The sequence below is a fragment of the Tiliqua scincoides genome, chromosome 5 (assembly GCF_035046505.1).
Source record: "Tiliqua scincoides isolate rTilSci1 chromosome 5, rTilSci1.hap2, whole genome shotgun sequence".
In the NCBI taxonomy this organism is placed as follows: Eukaryota; Metazoa; Chordata; class Lepidosauria; order Squamata; family Scincidae; genus Tiliqua; species Tiliqua scincoides.
In genome coordinates, this window is record NC_089825.1 from 50,134,007 (window position 1) to 50,151,724 (window position 17,718).

At 44.5% G+C, this 17,718-nt stretch overlaps 1 protein-coding gene across 1 annotated transcript in view; it reads right to left on the bottom strand.

The window, feature by feature from the left end:
- Window positions 1-1,643: 1,643 nt before the first annotated feature.
- The window catches only part of NPHP3 (nephrocystin 3), a 42,003-nt gene continuing 25,928 nt past the window's right edge, over window positions 1,644-17,718 (bottom strand). The window contains exons 17-27 of the mRNA XM_066627590.1: window positions 16,456-16,620; window positions 15,430-15,527; window positions 14,931-15,053; window positions 9,051-9,240; window positions 8,203-8,444; window positions 7,015-7,090; window positions 6,556-6,683; window positions 5,920-6,160; window positions 4,246-4,371; window positions 3,696-3,811; window positions 1,644-1,935 (exon numbers count right to left, since the gene is read on the bottom strand). Coding sequence (XP_066483687.1) covers window positions 1,755-1,935; window positions 3,696-3,811; window positions 4,246-4,371; window positions 5,920-6,160; window positions 6,556-6,683; window positions 7,015-7,090; window positions 8,203-8,444; window positions 9,051-9,240; window positions 14,931-15,053; window positions 15,430-15,527; window positions 16,456-16,620 — 1,686 coding nt within the window. The 3' untranslated portion in view covers window positions 1,644-1,754. The remainder of the gene's footprint in view (window positions 1,936-3,695; window positions 3,812-4,245; window positions 4,372-5,919; window positions 6,161-6,555; window positions 6,684-7,014; window positions 7,091-8,202; window positions 8,445-9,050; window positions 9,241-14,930; window positions 15,054-15,429; window positions 15,528-16,455; window positions 16,621-17,718) is intronic.

Here is a 17,718-nt window from a genome sequence, read left to right on the forward strand (position 1 = left end):
TCAGTAGGATTTTAATCTACTAATGTTCAGAACTGGGCCGTCAGTCACTAACACTACTTTAACTGTGTGGAAGGTCTCACACAGTGGTCAGCAATTCAGAAAGTTAAGTGCTTTAAGTAGGTGCTTAGTCACTATTGTCCTTTCCTTTGTACCTCCCTAGATTAAGCCTTATTTTGTCAGCATCTTTGGATGGGCTGCTCCCCTTGCTTGCTCCAGGGACAATTCTAATGTAGAGTTGCCTTGGTCACTTGTTCTGTTGTTTTTAGACCATTTTCAACTTGTGAATTCTGATTATGTGGACATGGTACTTGGGAGCATGAATTTATCTGTCAGTGCTCCTGGCCTTTCCCATCTTTGCTAAAGCTGCCAAGGTGAGACACAAATGCTTCTCTTCAGAAGGGCCAGACACCAGCTACCTTGAAGTGGTCATAAAGCAGCATATAAAGAAGTCCTCCCTCTGTCCCTCCACTCCTGACTGGTTTCTGATCTCCCTTTTATGTGATTGAACATGTGTAATGGCTGTCAACTAAATAACAGGGTAAATGCTCATTTGGCTTAAGTGCCTACAGGATAAGAACCTATCCAAGAGGGGTATGCAAACCCTAGATGCGTTGTTGATACTACTTCCTTGCTAGCTGATGAACTCATGAAAGCTCTGAGCACCACTGGAAAGCCAAAGACCACTGTCATTGCAGTAAGATCTATTTGACGCCTCCCACAGAAGGAGCCAGTGGGTACTAAAAGACTGCTTACTACTCAGAAAAAAATGCTATACACTTTCCACAGACACCATAGATCTCAGGACTGATACAAGATTCCTAGCAAAAATTAACCCTGAGCTCCACTGTTAAGACCTCAACCTACCAGAATGACACTAAATGACTACATGCGCCAAACCAAGAATTTCCATTCCACTGAAGTTTGTCTCCTTCCTTGCATCTATCCACCCACCCTGGCCAAGAAGGCCCCAAAGTGACACTATCAAGATGGATTAAGACTTGTATTGTGCTGGCTTATGAACCTTCACATCTACAGGTTCTCAGGGGAATAGTAACTCATCTTGCATGCAGTGCAGTGAACATTCAGTGTTTACACTGCCTCTCAGGAAAGCAAAGCTGTTTCCTACACATCCATCCCTCCTTTTATCCGCTTCTACAATCTCTGCATTGGTAGAAGAGTATAGGTAGTTCAGGTCTGGGCCTCCAGAGAATCAGTAATTTTCCCTTCCTAACCAGATGAAGTGGCTGTTGGATCCCCCGCTCCACCGTAAGAGAAAGAAATGGACTTTTTGTGAACTTAACCATGATACAGTCTTTCTTCACAATCGACAGAAGACATCCTACCCACCCAGATGAATTGTTTTTTACAGTCTATACTACATTCAGTTTCAAATTGAAGTTAACAAGATTTGGCTATTATTCAATTATAAGTACTAATTGGCAGAAACAGAGCAAGTTCCTTTTAAGCTTAAGCCATTTCTGCCCAATGTTGCATATACTCAACAGGGAGTTGAGGATCAAACTGAGGGAGTACCTCCTTCCAGAGTCTGCAATACTCTTTATTAGCATAGTCCTGTCTTATTTGGAGCAAGAGGAAATTCAATCAATTTAAAGTGATCATTAAATTGAATCAATTTAATGATTGAATTTCCATTTACTGTAAAGGAAGAACTTACCATGGGAAGCCCAATATTTCTACCTGCCCCCCCTTCTTTGATGACAAGTGTTGTCTTGTATCTGTCATATCAGTCTGCATCAACTTTGTCCATGTTGGAGAAAAGCATTAGGGGAGAAAACACTCTTCAAACTGAGCGTGTCACCACTTGATGAATGATGGGATGCTGCTTTTCCACCAATCAGCAGAGTCTCTGCTTCCTTGATTTCCATGGCTCTCTTATATAACTCAGCAGCCTTCTCAAAATCACCTCCTTCATAGCTTTGGGAGAAAAATCAAAGTTGTAACGCACACAAGTACTACTGCTGAAACACATGCAAAATACAGATCACATTTTTCATTACAAAATAAAATACGGGATCAGCAAATGGAAGCTCTGGGCCAAATTTGGCCTCCTGAGATTGCACAAGCTGACCCTTCCTCTCCCATCCAGTTGTCAACCCAGAGTTAAGTGACTGTGACAATTCAACTTGCTGGGAAGCCAGTGGGGAATGTAGGGTCTGAACTCCCACCTATCATAATTTCTTCATTGTAACCACCCTGTGAAACTAGGTGACACCCAGAAGTGTATTTTTAAGTTCCTCTTATTCAACTCTTGTTCCTGGCCTGCATTTCATTGAAGTAGCAAACCTGAGTTTGGACTGTATTGTATCAGATTGCGAGAGATTATTGCGAGACTATTGCTTCTCCATAAAGTTCTCTGCACACAGAATATTAGCCTTTTGAGGAAAAAGGATCTACCTTAGTTATCTGCAGGGAATTTGTTCCCAGACCCCCCGTGGGTACCGATTTAAACGGTTAAACAAATCTGTGAAGAGCGCCTCAAAGGCCTTCCATATACAATTGGAAGTGTCTTCCAATCATTTCTGGGAGGTCCTCCAGCCATGGACTCGGCACCCATATAAAGTCAAACCCATGGGTTTGGCACCCATGGGTGCCAAACCTGCAGAGAAGGCAGACCCAATGTACCTCAGACATCTCCCTAACATGCTAGTTTTCTATGTGTAGGGAACTTCTTTATACAGAAGAGAATACATGTCATACGAGCTTCTGCTCAAGAGAGGGGTCAATTCAGTAAGAACAAGGTCTTTGTCATGCTCTGCAGCGACACCAGATTTATCCTCTTTGATCTGTTTCCTGCTTTCGAAAGAGCATGGCCACATTTTCCCCCATCAATTGCTTTAGTTCTTATGAGACTGGTATTATTTTATATGGGATATCCCATTGTCTGGAGCATTAAAACAGCCTTTATTTCTATGAAAACCTAAGCTGTAATATATGAAACGCCTTATTTCAGGTTGAATGTGATTCTAGAAATGCAGGCTCATGAATACTGTTAAAGAACATCAGCCTTATTTTTCAGTGTATACCCATTTTCTTGAAAGCACCCCCCAATAAAAATAAGAGCCCTGCCAAATCACAACAAAGCTACATGAAGTTCAGTACATTATTTTCCAAATTTCCACCATGGTCAACCATCTGAAGCATGTGAAGTTTCTCTTGCCACAGTTACATCAGAAAGTACAATCAGTTTGTTACAAAACAATGAAGGATGCCACACACTTTATTGAAAAGTGGGCTGATTCCTTATGTTCTGATACTGAGGGTGGTTCTGCACAGAAGGCTGCAGCTGCCACATACAGAGAAGGACCACTGGCTGGCAGCAGTTCTCAAGAGTTTCAGCCTTGAATCATTCCCAGCCCTACCTGAGATGCCAGGGGTTAAGTCTGGGACTTCCTGCATGGAAAACACGCACTCTACCAGTGAATTATGGTTTTGTTATGGCTGTGGAAGATCTGATGTGCAAGCAGAACTCCCACCCTATAGCAAAGCCTTCCTGCACACTTTAATGAAGCCAGCAGATCCATGCAAAGGAAACACACTTTAATCTGCTTCTCCAGCTCAAGTGAATACAGGAGTGAACAGGAGTGAAATGCACACTGTTCTGATTAGATAAGCAGGGGGCCTCCAAGTGTTGCTTTAATTTATTCTTTAACAAGATAAGTTCAAGTAAAGATTACCTTAGCACAGCCAAATTTTTCAATGTTTCTCCTACACGAGGGTGCATACGCCCAAAACTGTCTTCATAAACCTTTAGTGCACGCTCATAAAGCGGCAAGGCTTCTGAGTGTTTTTTCTAGACGGGGTAGAAAAGAGAAAAGTGACTTGCTAGAACAAGCATGACAGAACATTTGTTCTTTATATTAGTCAACATGAAAACACTGGGTCTTGGCTTAAATCTGTTTTAAGGTTCTGAATAGTCCCACTTTTCATTAAAATGTTATGTTTGCAGTTTAGCCAAAAGGCAGAAGTGGTTATAATAACTTTTTCCTTTAGGCTCAAACTGTCATAAACATCACAGAGCTGGAAACAAAAAATTTGTTTCCAAAGCAAGCCAGGCTGCCAAACCAAAGAATCTCATCAGAAGAGGCAAAAACATAAAATGCAAAAGAAGATTATTCCTTACAGGGAACACTGGTTACATTTTTTCCTTAGAATCCCATGTCTGCTCTCCCCACCACCTCAGTATCTTATGAAAAAAAAAGTGCAAAAGAAAGGATAAACCTCTACCATTTGACAGTAAAGAACTGCCAGGTTCACCAAAGCAGTAGCCACACTCGGGTGCTTTGGACCAAAGGATTTCTGCCGGATTTCAACAGCTAACTCATATAGTGGCACAGCTTTGTCCAGCTTTCCCTAGGAAGTAAAGCAAACATTATCTTGCTAGAAACATTCAGACAGGCTTGTTTCAGAGGAGCAGTGCATACACTCTGTCTACTTTGATCATAAATCACTGGTTAAAACTAACATGAAAAACTAGAGGCTATTTGCATAGCTATGTATACTTTCCGGGCTTTACAGTAAACCCAAGAAAAGTTTAATACTGAAACTTGTCTAATTTGCATATATCTGATGTGTGATCTTAACTTCTTCCCAAGTAGCAAAGCCTCCCCTGTTCACTTCAGAAGAGATAGCAGATTCATGCATACAAAGGAATGCACACTCTGATCTGCTTCCTCAGCTCAAGTCAAAATCAGGTGGGAGTAGTTATTGGCAGAATTTATTCTGCTTCTGCTAGTCAGTCACAAGAAGGGACAACAACCAGATACAGTTTCTTTTGGATGGAGTCATGCTTCTTCTGAAAAAGAAGGTTTGCAGTCTGGGAACCATCCTGGATCTGGGTCATCTTCAAGATTCCCAGTGGGCACTACAGCCAGGAGCATATCTCATGCTATGTATTCTTCAGCTGATACACCAAGCTTGGGGCTCTTGTAGAACTCTTGCTTGGCGTTCTTCATGGAGAACTGTGACTCTCATTGCTGTGCATGTGCCAGTAGCCACTCAACTCCACTACTGCACATACTTCATGCAGGGCTGGGGAGCTGGAAACAGTTTAGAAATTGGTCCAGAACACAGCAAGTTGACCAGTTTCTGGGGTTAGCCGCTGAGCCTCAGGCTACATATTGCTTTAAAAAGAAGAATTGGCATCTTGCCAGTCTTGGAGGAGTTCTGTTAGTTACCAATATGTCATCAATGGCGGTCTCTCAGTTATGACCCAGGGGAACTCCCCTCCACTAGAGATTCACTGAGTGAATTTGTCCAAATACATATGCCTAGGACTGCTCAAGTTCACTTTCTAGATAATTATTAATCTGAGTTTGCTTTGTCCAATATTTCTGCATTTCTTTTGGCTAAAGTTTTGCTGTTATTGATATATTATTGATATTACGGCATTGTTTTATTGCACAATTCATACTATTCCTTGCTTTGAAAATTTTAAAGTGAAAGCTAGACTGTATAGAAAGAAAGAGAACTAGATGCAGTGAAGCCTTGTTTTTGACTGGTCAAAATCCAATTCAGCTCATCCCCAGAACAAAACGAACACCTGATAGATACATGGCTGATAGTGGCAGTGTAGAAGTTCACAAAATGATGTGAGTGGAGCATGTAGTGTCTGATTCTCATGTGTCAGTCATCATGCACAGCAGCCTCTACATAGAAGCCTTTAAGCATCAATAATGCAAGAACTGATCCAGAATTTTGACCGAAGCACTCTATGGAGCATGTGTGCAGGGCTAACATCACCTCCATTCACCCAGCACATTCAAAACTATTTCCACTGTAGCCTTGAAGAGCATCTTAAAAGGATACTGTGAACCAAAGACCTTAAAGGGATATCACACCAGACAGACACTTCAAGCAAGAAAAACAGAATTAGTGCATGCATCATGCATTGACTCTTACCAGCTTCTTGTAGAGCATGGCAAGGTGCTTCACAGTGTAAGCCAGAGAGGGGTGGTCAGGCGCTAATGCCTGCCTTCTAATGTTCAGTGCCCTTTCGTACAACTCCTCCGCCTTGTCGTAGTGCTTCTTCTCATTGCTGAGAGCGGCAAGATTGTTCAACGACTGGGCACAATCTGGATGCTCAGGCCCAAGAACCCGTTCTCTCATTTCCAGGGAACGTTTCAGGAAAAGTTCTGCTGTCCTAGAATCAAATGCACATAGCAATTCTGGGCACGGTCCCACAGTCAATTCAAAAGATGCTACCGACACCAGCAGCAGTCACCAATTTATTTTAGAGGAAATGTTAGCCTGCTATGGAGGAACTGGAAACCTGGCATTGCAGATACATTAGTCAGTCCCACAAAGGAAAAGCACCTCTATCAAAGACCGTCAAAGTTTAGGTAACAACCACCATTTTTAAAAAAATGGTTGTACACCCTTTGCTCCACCAGTATGGTAGAATTCAACTCCATAGCCATTATGCTCCATTTCTGACAGGTAGAAAGAGCACATCATATACTACAATTATGCATTTAATTTGCCCTTCCAATTCTTCTTGAAATGAAAAAGATTCTTCCTAGCCATGAATGCACTTACTCGAGATTATTTTGGAGGTAGTAGAGAACTCCAAGCTCATTGAGTGTCCGAGCATTATCAGAGGTGTCTTTTCCCAGAGTGAGTCCTTCTAGCTGGAGGGCTCGTTGGCGTAGAAGAGCAAATCCATACTAAAGCACAACAAAGAGAAACTTGACAATCTAATGTTAAGGATCTATAACTAACCCCCACCTCTACCAAAATACACATTCCTGTGGGTATGGTGTAAGCATCTTTACAACTTTCCAAGCAAAGGTGAAGCCATACTTTACAACAACATGTAACTGTAATATATTGTGATACCCAAAGGTGTGAAGTGCATGAACCCACTTTGTCTAGAATAGCTATTCCAGTTCACAATAGCCTGCTTCCGCTTTCCGGGCTTGAAGGGACTAGCACTGTCAGTACTACTTGTACAAACTGTCATAAAACAGAGCCTTATGATGAACCAACTTCATTTACCAGGCTGCCTTTCCGCCTCGCAGCTTTTTGTTGAATTTTGAAGGATTTTTTCCTCAGGTGTTCTGCTTGTTCATATCTAAAATGAATGGCAAAGACTCAGTTAACAACATGGCAAAGAGTTCAACAGATTTTGAAACAGTATCACTTCCCCAAATTTCTGCTTTCTTACAGTCTTCTAGAAATTCAACAGAATCTCAGAAGTTGGGTGATACTGCATATGCTTGTACAGTGCAGATATCCAAGTCATACGTTACCTCCTATGCTCTATGCCAGTAGTTCCCAAACTTTTTAGCACCAGGACCAACTTTTGGAAATGACACTCTATCGGGATCCAACTAGCTGTACTAGACTAAAAACAAGTTTCACTGTACCTCAAAAGTTGTGCTCAAGCTCTGTTGTTATCCTTTTCACTATGGTGAGGGTAAACTGCCTTCTGGAACTCCATGTTCCATTCTGGTGGCCTTGTATGCTCCTTCATCTAGCCTTCAATAAGAGTCAAGGCACACTTGCCGACTTGCAAGTAAACGTACACATGTGGCTCAGTTTCGCTTTCCATAGGGATCAATACTTTTCCTTGTCAGTTATCAGCTTGTCCATTTCACAACCCACCAAAATTCAAGTCACGACCCAATGGTGGGTCCCAACCCACAGTTTGGGAACCACTGCTCTATGTAGATGCAATTCACGCTTGTGCCTGTGACCAGCAAGTGCAATTTCACTTTGTCTAGGCTGTTACTGAGATAATAAATGACTGACCTTTATGTGGAAGCAAGCACAATGAAACCAAGCAAAAACTATTCCTTAACATGATTTGAAAATAACTTGTGCACAGACCCATAAAATGTTTGGCACTAACGACTCGCAGGTTCAGGGTTGTTTGCAATTTAACACCTTTTATCTCACACAGTTTCCTGAAATGTACATTGTGGAATAATTCATTCCAATCTCTTACCTCATCCCTGTTTAAATTTTCAGTAAACCTTAAGATACAGTAAAAATCATGTTACATCAAACCCTCTATCAATCCAAGAACTTCCTACAACTTCTCTCCATCCCATCCTTCAAAGTACCACCAAACCCTATTTCCTTACTACATAGATTTTCCAACCCAACTGCCAAGGAATCCCACCACCATGCCAAATCAAGAGGCATGCTGAAACAAGAGGAAAAAAAGTTGGTTTTCCTTACTTATTCTGTTTCTGGAACAAGGTGGCAAGGGCGTCAAGTTCACGAGCAACTCTAAGATGCTCAGTACCATAAGCGTTTTCAGAGATCTCAAGAGCCTGCTTATACAATTGCTCCGCATTGCCAAATTTCTTCCACTGCACATACACGCCAGCTAATTGATGGAGCGACTGGGCGACTCTGGGATGATCAGGATCTAGGGCAGTCTCTCGAATCTCCAGGGAGCGTTGCAAAGGAGCAATTGCCTAGAAAGGTGTTTTTAAAGTAAGGAGATAAAAAAATAAGATTCTGCTCAAAAGATCTCAAGTAGCATGGCTGAGAAGACAAGGGAGCGGGGGTTGACTGTTGGTTAGACTCCATTTAAGGCATGTCTCCATACAGTGAAGATAACATGAAGAGAATCATGAGAACAAACACCTTTGTGAGGATTCTTTGGAGTGACTGTGGCTGAGTGGTAGAACACCCATTTTGTATGCAGAAGGTGCTAGGTTTTATCCCTGGAATCTCCATGTTGGGCTGGGAAAAGATCCTTCCTGAAACCCAGAAATCTGCCAGTCTGCATTGACAATACTGAGTGAGATGGACCACTGGTTTGACTCAGCAGAAACCAGCTTTTTACACACTTCTTCCTCTGCACACTGGAAGAAGTATGCCATTACAACAAGCTCTATGCATAGTTTCAAACCAACCTTCACATCTGTGAAGATGAGAAACTTGGGTTTTCTCCCGCACCCCCCGGGTTAAAATGAACAACTAGAGTTCTCTAGGAATTCAATTTTGCACAAAATGCTACACATGTCCAGAGCAGGAGAGAAGACAAAATATATACTACACCTTGCAAATGCACTCACCTGACTGAGAAGACCAAGGTCCTTGAGAAATCGTCCCAGAGTCTCATAAAGATCAGCCAGAGAGATCATACTTTCTTCTCCTTCACAGCTTTTCTCATACAACTTCAGAGAGCTAAAATATTCTGCTGCCATAGAGCTCTTGTCTTTTCCAAGAAGCTGCCAGTAGCTCAGCAGCTCTGCAAAATGGCCCCTATTCGAAATAAATGTATTTTAAAAATAAGAAGAAAAAAATTCACATTCAGAGAGGCTGCCATGCCAGCTGCCATTGCAGTATGCCAGTGCAATGTGCAAATAGGATTGGGCCATTAGAGAATCAACTTCTGTAATTTCTGCTTATCTTCAGTGTTCTTCAACCTTGGGGTCGGGACCCCTATGGGATCGTGAAGTTGTGGGGTTGTGGCAACTTACAGGAAAGGAAAAGGTTGAAGACCACTGGACTAGAGTACCAGGTAAAGAGGAAGGCAAATGGTGTACCCTTCAGGAGATTGTGTCCAAATCCTGCTCAGGTTCTTAGTAGTTGTGCTAAAACAGCTTTCACTAGTGCCAGGCTACATGGTAACTTTTTCTGTTCTCTCTATTAAGTATTACCCCTGGGGGCTGGGGGCCAAGAATAGGCCCTCAGTTTGGCTGTACTTGTCGTAAGAGGCGACTAAACAGCCACCGGGTAGATGGGACTCGTCAGCCTAGGAAGGCAGCTCATCTAAGAGAAGGAAACTCTGATCCCAAACCTCCACTGCCTTGTGGCTACATCCAGTTCTGGAAAAGGCTTCAGGAGTCAACCTCGAGGCAAAATCAGGAGCCGGAGTCCCTTAGGCAGTTCATGGCTGAACACAGTCACGTTCTGGCAACTCCTGCGACGCCGCTGGAACCAACCGTATTGGCTTCTGCCTTTCCATTGGACCATTCCAGCGACGTGGAGAGGGGGGATTTGCTGCATGGGTAACAGCCTATCCTCCATACCTTCTTTACCCAGGCTTCGCGCACTGGAGAGGACACTCCAACTTCGCCATACGGCGTCGGCACAACACGGGAAGCAGCAGTTTACCGGTTATAAGTCTTTGCTCGATTGGCGTAGAGCATGACGCCAGGGGCTGCTTCCGACGGTGGGAGAGATCATTGCATCTCATTGGGCAGCTACCGCCCGCCTTAAGCTGGGCAGTCCCCAGCCAGTAAGGTGTTGCCTCGCCACGGTCCGTTAACCTCATGGGGTGCGTGGGGTTTAGGGTGAAAACCGACAAGCGGATCGACAACTCTGCACCATGCAACAGAAAACAGAAAACTACTGCCCTAAAGCTGGGCACCTGGAACGTTAGGACAATGACACCTGGCTTCTCTGATGACCTGCAAGAAATAGACGACGCACGCAAAACAGCTGTCATCGACATGGAGCTGAGCAGACTGCAGATGGACGTCGTCGCCCTTCAAGAGACTAGGCTGCCAGATTCCGGATCTGTCAAGGAGAGAAATTTCTCATTTTTCTGGCAGGGAAAACCACCAAACGAAACCAGGGAACATGGCGTTGGCTTTGCGGTCAGAAATACCCTGCTGAAATCCATCATCCCACCTACTGTGGGAAGTGAAAGAATTTTGTCCCTGCAGCTCCAGTCATCAGCAGGACCTATCACTCTCATCAGTGCTTATGCACCGACTCTGTCGTCTCCAGCAGAAGCCAAAGACAAATTCTATGATGACCTGGCCACCACTGTCAAGAAAATCCCTGTAAAAGAGCCATTGTTCATCCTCGGCGATTTCAATGCTAGAGTTGGTGCTGATAACAGTTCATGGCCCACTTGCTTAGGTCAGTTTGGCACTGGGAGGATGAACGAAAATGGCCAACGCCTGCTAGAGTTTTGCTGTCATCACGGTCTCTGTGTCAGCAACACATTCTTCAACACAAAGCCCCAACATAGAGTCTCTTGGAGACATCCAAGATCAAAGCACTGGCACCAGCTCGACCTGATCCTCACCAGACGCTCCAGCTTTCCCAGCATCAAGATCACACGCAGTTATCATGGTGCTGCCTGCGACACTGACCACTCCCTGGTGTGCAGCAGAGTGAAACTGCAAACAAAGCGACTGTATCACACGAAAAAGGAAGGAAGACCTCGCATTGATACCAGCAAGACCCGGGATCAGAGAAAAGTGGAGGAATTTGCACAAGCGCTTGAGGAATCTCTTCCAGGCCCGGCCGACGCAAACGCATCCAGCAGATGGGAACATTTCAAGAATACCGTTTACAACACCGCCTTGTCCATATTCGGCAAGAAGACCAACAAGGCGGCAGACTGGTTTGAAGCCCACTCTGAGGAGTTGACACCAGTCATTGAGGAAAAGAGGAGAGCTCAAGCAGCATACAAGGTCTGTCCCAGTGAGCGCAACCTGCAGGTCCTCCGAACTGCTCGCAGCAAAGTCCAACAGACTGCCAGGAGATGTGCTAACGACTACTGGCTCCAGCTCTGTTCCGAGATACAGATAGCAGCTGACACGGGCAACATCAAGGGGATGTATGATGGTATCAAGCAGGCCCTAGGTCCAACACAGAAGAAAATTGCCCCTCTGAAGTCTGCCACAGGCGAGGTCATCCAGGATCGGGCGCAGCAGATGGAACGCTGGGTGCAGCACTACTCTGAGCTATATTCCAGAGAAAATGTAGTCACCGAAGAAGCACTGAACAACATTGAGTGCCTGCCTGTGCTGGAAGAGCTTGACAGTGAACCAACCCTAGAAGAACTTCACGTGGCCCTGGACTCCCTTGCCTTTGGCAAGGCACCTGGAAAAGACAGCATCCCTGCTGAAGTCCTAAAATGCTGCAAAGAGATCATCGTCACTGAGCTGCATGAAATCCTCTGTCTCTGCTGGAGAGAAGGTGGAGTACCTCAAGACATGAGGGATGCAAACATCATCACGCTGTACAAGAACAAAGGTGACAGGGGTGACTGCAACAACTACCGCGGCATCTCTCTCCTTAGCGTTGTAGGAAAGCTGTTTGCCCGAGTTGTACTAAAGAGGCTCCAGGTACTTGCAGAGAGCGTCTATCCAGAATCGCAGTGTGGATTCCGAGCCAACAGGTCCACCACTGATATGGTATTCTCCCTTAGACAACTGCAGGAGAAATGCAGGGAACAACGACAGCCACTCTTTATAGCCTTCATAGATCTCACAAAGGCTTTCGACCTGGTCAGCAGAGACGGCCTCTTCAAGATTCTCCCCAAGATTGGATGTCCACCCAGGCTCCTCAGCATCATCAGATCCTTCCACAAGGACATGAAGGGCACTGTTGTCTTTGATGGCTCCACATCAGACCCTTTTGACATCCGAAGCGGAGTGAAGCAGGGCTGTGTTCTTGCACCAACCTTGTTTGGGATTTTCTTCGCTGTCCTGCTGAAGCAGGCCTTTGGAACTGCAACAGAAGGCATCTATCTCCGGACCAGATCAGACGGAAAGCTCTTCAACCTCTCCAGACTGAGAGCAAAATCCAAAGTCTAGCTGAAATGTCTGCGTGACTTCCTCTTTGCCGACGATGCAGCTGTCACTACCCACTCTGCCAAAGATCTCCAGCAGCTCATGGATCGTTTTAGCAAGGCCTGCCAAGATTTTGGACTGACAATCAGCCTGAAGAAAACACAGGTCATGGTTCAGGATGTGGACTCACCTCCCTGCATTACAATCTCTGAGCATGAACTGGAGGTTGTCCATGACTTTGTGTACCTTGGCTCAACGATCTCCGACACTCATTCTCTCGATGCCGAGCTAAACAGGCGCATCGGTAAAGCAGCTACCACGTTTTCCAGACTCACAAAGAGAGTCTGGTCCAACAAGAAGCTGACGGAACATACCAAGATCCAGGTCTACAGAGCTTGCGTCCTGAGTACACTTCTGTACTGCAGCGAGTCATGGACTCTTCGCCCACAACAGGAGAGGAAACTGAGCGCTTTCCACATGCGCTGCCTCCGACGCATCCTCGGCATCACCTGGCAGGACAAAGTTCCAAACAACACAGTCCTGGAACGTGCTGGAATCCCTAGCATGTATTCACTGCTGAAACAGAGACGCCTGCGTTGGCTTGGTCATGTCGTGAGAATGGATGATGGCCGGATCCCAAAGGATCTCCTCTATGGAGAACTCGTGCAAGGAAAGCGCCCTACAGGTAGACCACAGCTGCGATACAAGGACATCTGCAAGAGGGATCTGAAGGCCTTAGGGATGGACCTCAACAAGTGGGAAACCCTGGCCTCTGAGCGGCCCGCTTGGAGGCAGGCTGTGCAGCATGGCCTTTCCCAGTTTGAAGAGACACTTTGCCAACAGTCTGAGGCTAAGAGGCAAAGAAGGAAGGCCCATAGCCAGGGAGACAGACCAGGGACAGACTGCACTTGCTCCCGGTGTGGAAGGGATTGTCACTCCCGGATTGGCCTTTTCAGCCACACTAGACGCTGTGCCAGAACCACCTTTCAGAGCGCGATACCATAGTCTTTCGAGACTGAAGGTTGCCAATACAATTAAGTATATTTGGTTATAGTGAACAGGGCTGGAGGGCATTATGAGAGTGGGGAGTGGGCAGTGATGGGGGTGGAAGATAGGGTTCTGGGAGGGGATGCGGGATCGATGAGGTCCCCAGCCTTAAGCTTTTATTTATTGTTTGTTTGGGTCATTGCATGAAAAAGGTTAAAGACCACTGACTTATCCCATTATTGCTGGAAGAGCTGGATGACTCTATCTGTATTTGGGGGCTCCTATAAAGGGTTGCTCATCCCAAAGAACGGTCAGCGCATTACTATCCTGCTAGAAAAACCAAGCTAACAACATCAGTGTAGCCATTTTCCAGGAATTAGGGACCATGCATTCACCAAGGAGCTTTCACATCTCTTTTTCTTCAGAGCAGCTTTGTTTGCTGCTTGGCAAAACCTGAAGGCATTTCAAAAGTGGTCCCCGGTGCAGCACAAGGATCTGTTCTCAAACATAAATGGCTCCATATACGTGACCTCCCCCACCTCCCTGGTGAATATGTGCACATCCTTGCACAAGTCTACAGGCTCTGTCTAGAATGTCCCTCACACTTCTTTCAGTAAGTTCTAAAACCATATAACAAGAACCATATAACAAGAAGTCTTGCATTACAAACCTTCAGGCAACTGATTTTTAAATCAGCAAGGTATATTTTGAATTAGAAAAATATATTGAATTAGAGTATGGGATGCTGCTGCCTAACCCAGCATTATCCACTCTCATTGGGAGGGCTCTCCTGGATCTCAGATGCAGGTCTTTTCCACACTGGACATCTGAGAATCTTTCCAGTTGGAGCTAAGGACTAAACTGGGCACTTTCTGCTTGCTAAGCATGGGTTTTATTATGGAGCTGTCTCCTTCGCTAACTGAGCAAGCCTCTTCAGCAAGGGTTGAAATACCAGCAGCACTGGCTCTACCCACCTAATCAATCCCATGGGTCCCAGAGACCCATTGTGATCAATGGCACAATCTTGACTAGCACTTTCCCCCCAATTAAGCACCTCATCCACTACTTCAAGAACAGGCCAAGGAGGTCTTAAGTTCCCTTCCTTCTCTCCCCATTGCAACAGTACCAAAGGTCCTGGCAAGGTCCTCTCCTTCTGTGCCTCCTGGTGCTTATTCCTCGGTTGAGGAAAGACAAGGCTTAGCACCTGAACTGTAAAGGAAATCTGCCAATGCAGTCTTTGTTGGTCTTCACTTGGAGGGTGGGCAAGCAGGCAATGAATAAGCAGCAACAGAGGCACACAATTATATACCTGTTTTACTTGTCTCTGAAGTACAAAACCATTTGCTTCTATCACATGCTTGCTTAGAAACTAACCCTTAGCAATAAGGAATATAAGAACAAAAACAAGGCACAGTCAACTGTTTTCCTTACCTTTTATAAAGGTTCTGGGACACAAAGAGATTTAAGAGGCACTTGTGCAATTTCTGCTTGTCACCTTGCTGCTGGAAGAGCCAGGGAAGCTCATCTGCACTCCGCCAAGTCACTCTCTCTTGACTGAAGAGGGATTTAGGCATGGGAAAAAGAAAAAAAAGATCATCTAAAATTATGTTGACTCACAATGCAGTCAGTGCAGTTAAATCCTTTGCTTCTGTAGTTTCATATATGGTAATGCAGCCTTGTGTGTCGTCATATGGAGGGGGAGAGACTCCACTGCAGTTCACTTGCTCAAGAGCCACAAAAGCTTGGTACTAAGCCTGAGCTATTGGCTTGCCTAAGACCCTCAAGTCGGTTTACAGCTGTGGTCAGACTGGGATAGAGTTCAATCTCTGAACGATTATGCCATAAAAACATCTATTCATCCTTAAGTTAACAATAGGAAATGGTTAGAAAATAACATGATTCATTTGCTCTCACATCCTGAAAAGCATACCTCAGCTGTATGGCGAAGTAGTCTATCAGTTTCTGTCTGTAAGAACCAAAAGCATCTGGTGTACCTTCCATGTATACCAGCTTCACTGTTTCCCAAGCCTGAAAAGGGACAATGGCTGCATGGTGTAAATACATCTTGTAAACAGGTGTTACATGAATTGACAGTCTCCAAATCACATTACACAGGAAGCAATAAGTAAATCAAGGCTCATGCTTTGCGCAGGACAGAAAATCAAATGTCAAATGAGGAGTTCAGGCCAAAATCAGTAATGGATCTTACATGATGAAAGTAATACAGTGGGCCCTTCTTATCCACGTGCTTGGCATCCGCAGATGCTGAGCTCACGTCACAGAAGTCCTCCCAGACACAAACAGAAGACTCTTTTGGTTCGTGCCAGCAGGTTCTGGTCATGTGAGGGAGAAGTTCTGGGGAGGTTGCACGGAACCTCCAGGTACGTTTTGTGCTGCCTTCTGATTTAATTATCCACGGATTTTGGTATCCATGGAATGGATACCTGGAACAGTCCTCCCACAGAGGGCCTGCTGTACTTCTTGATTGCGTGGGTGAGATCCTCCCATCCACCTTGGAACTAGGTCATTCCTTTTTTTCCATTTGAGCACAAAATTTACAACACAAGAAGCAGCATTAGGGAGGGGCAGTAGCTCAATGGCACAGTTACACAAAAGTTTCCTGTTTCATTCCCTGACACTACAGGGTATGGTAGGAAAAGGTCACTGTCTGAAACACTGGAGAGCTGCTGCTCATCTGTGTTGAGAACACGGAACCAGATGGACCAATGGTCTGATTCAGTAGACAGAGAGCTTCATAAGTTACTTCATTTGTTACTCAGCACAATTCTTAAAAGATTTTGTAGAACATGTTGAAAAATGTGTGTGGGAGGAGGGACGTTATGTATATTAACTAACTTTTGAGTTGAAATCTCTGAATGCAGGAGAGCTGTAAATATAAGCAGAAACTGTCTGATGACCAACTCAACAATGCCTTTGCCAAAGCAGAGAATTTTACCTGAAGGTGCCGAAATTTCAACAAGCCGCAGCCATATGTCAAAAAGCACATCTTGTGCAAGTGGTAAACTAGGAGGGCCAGCAGTGCCCAAGACATTTCAGGACAGAGCTCCATCAGTTCTGATTCACTTATCCCATTGTGGCTAATGGCGATGAGGCAGAGAACCTACAGAGCAAAAAACAAGAGGGGTTTTAATACATTTATCATCAGCTGTTCATTGAATCTACCACATGAACATGGAGCCAAATACAATCTCTGTCATATGAATCTACTCAACTGTTAAAATCTGGAAGGGAATCTCTTGTCCCTCTGCTTTTTGCAGGTTGCCTGGCAGTGATGCGCAAAAGGGCCTTCTCAATAGTGGCACACACACCCCTACCCCTTATTGTGGAATTCCCTTCCATCTAGCATATGCCTCTCTCCCTTCCTCCTTGCCAGTGTTCTCCTTGCCTGTCTCTTTTCATGGGTATTTCCTGAAGTTTTCTGATCTGTACTATCTTTTCTGATGTTTGTTGCTTATGCCCTTTGGTTTGTTCAACGGCCACTGTTTTGTTTTTTTTCCACTGTGCTTTTGTATTGGCTGGTTTTTATCATGCAAGCCACCTGGAGTCCCTAAAATGAGAAAGGTGGAATCATTTTTTTAAAAAAATTTTATTACAAGTCACAACAACAAAACTAGTTACCCTTTCTTGCACAGAATCGGCTATGTTTATGCTTCTGTGGGGAATATACACAGTGACGTTAAAAGGTTTCAAAATACATCAGGCCAAATTAACATGAACATGCAAGCTGCACCCCACAAAACTATAAGACACCAAAATGACAAAGTGTCCTACCCTTCTTGGGCACAGGATATAGATAATACCTCATAATGACATCTGCTTACTGCTACACATACTTAAGAATCAAATGTGTTCATACAAAATGGAACAAAACACAACCCCCTCCTCCCCAGAAACAAAAAAATCCTTTGGGAGAAAACACTGTAAACTGCCTCCCTTCAGAGGCTTTATGTTGTGCCAGAACAAGAGAAGAGCTCTCAACACACAAAGAATCCTTTTGATAGGGAGATGAGATGCTCTAAGGATTTCAGAGAAATGTATATGCTTCAATACAGAGGAGGAAATGGAGATTGGAAATGTTCTGAAAAATTGCCAGTTATGACTTGAGGGTGGGGAGAAATGGGTTTCCTACAATTAAAAAAATGTTCCTGGCTGCAAATCCTTCATGGTAAAGAGATCAGAGTGCCTTAAAAATAGGTAG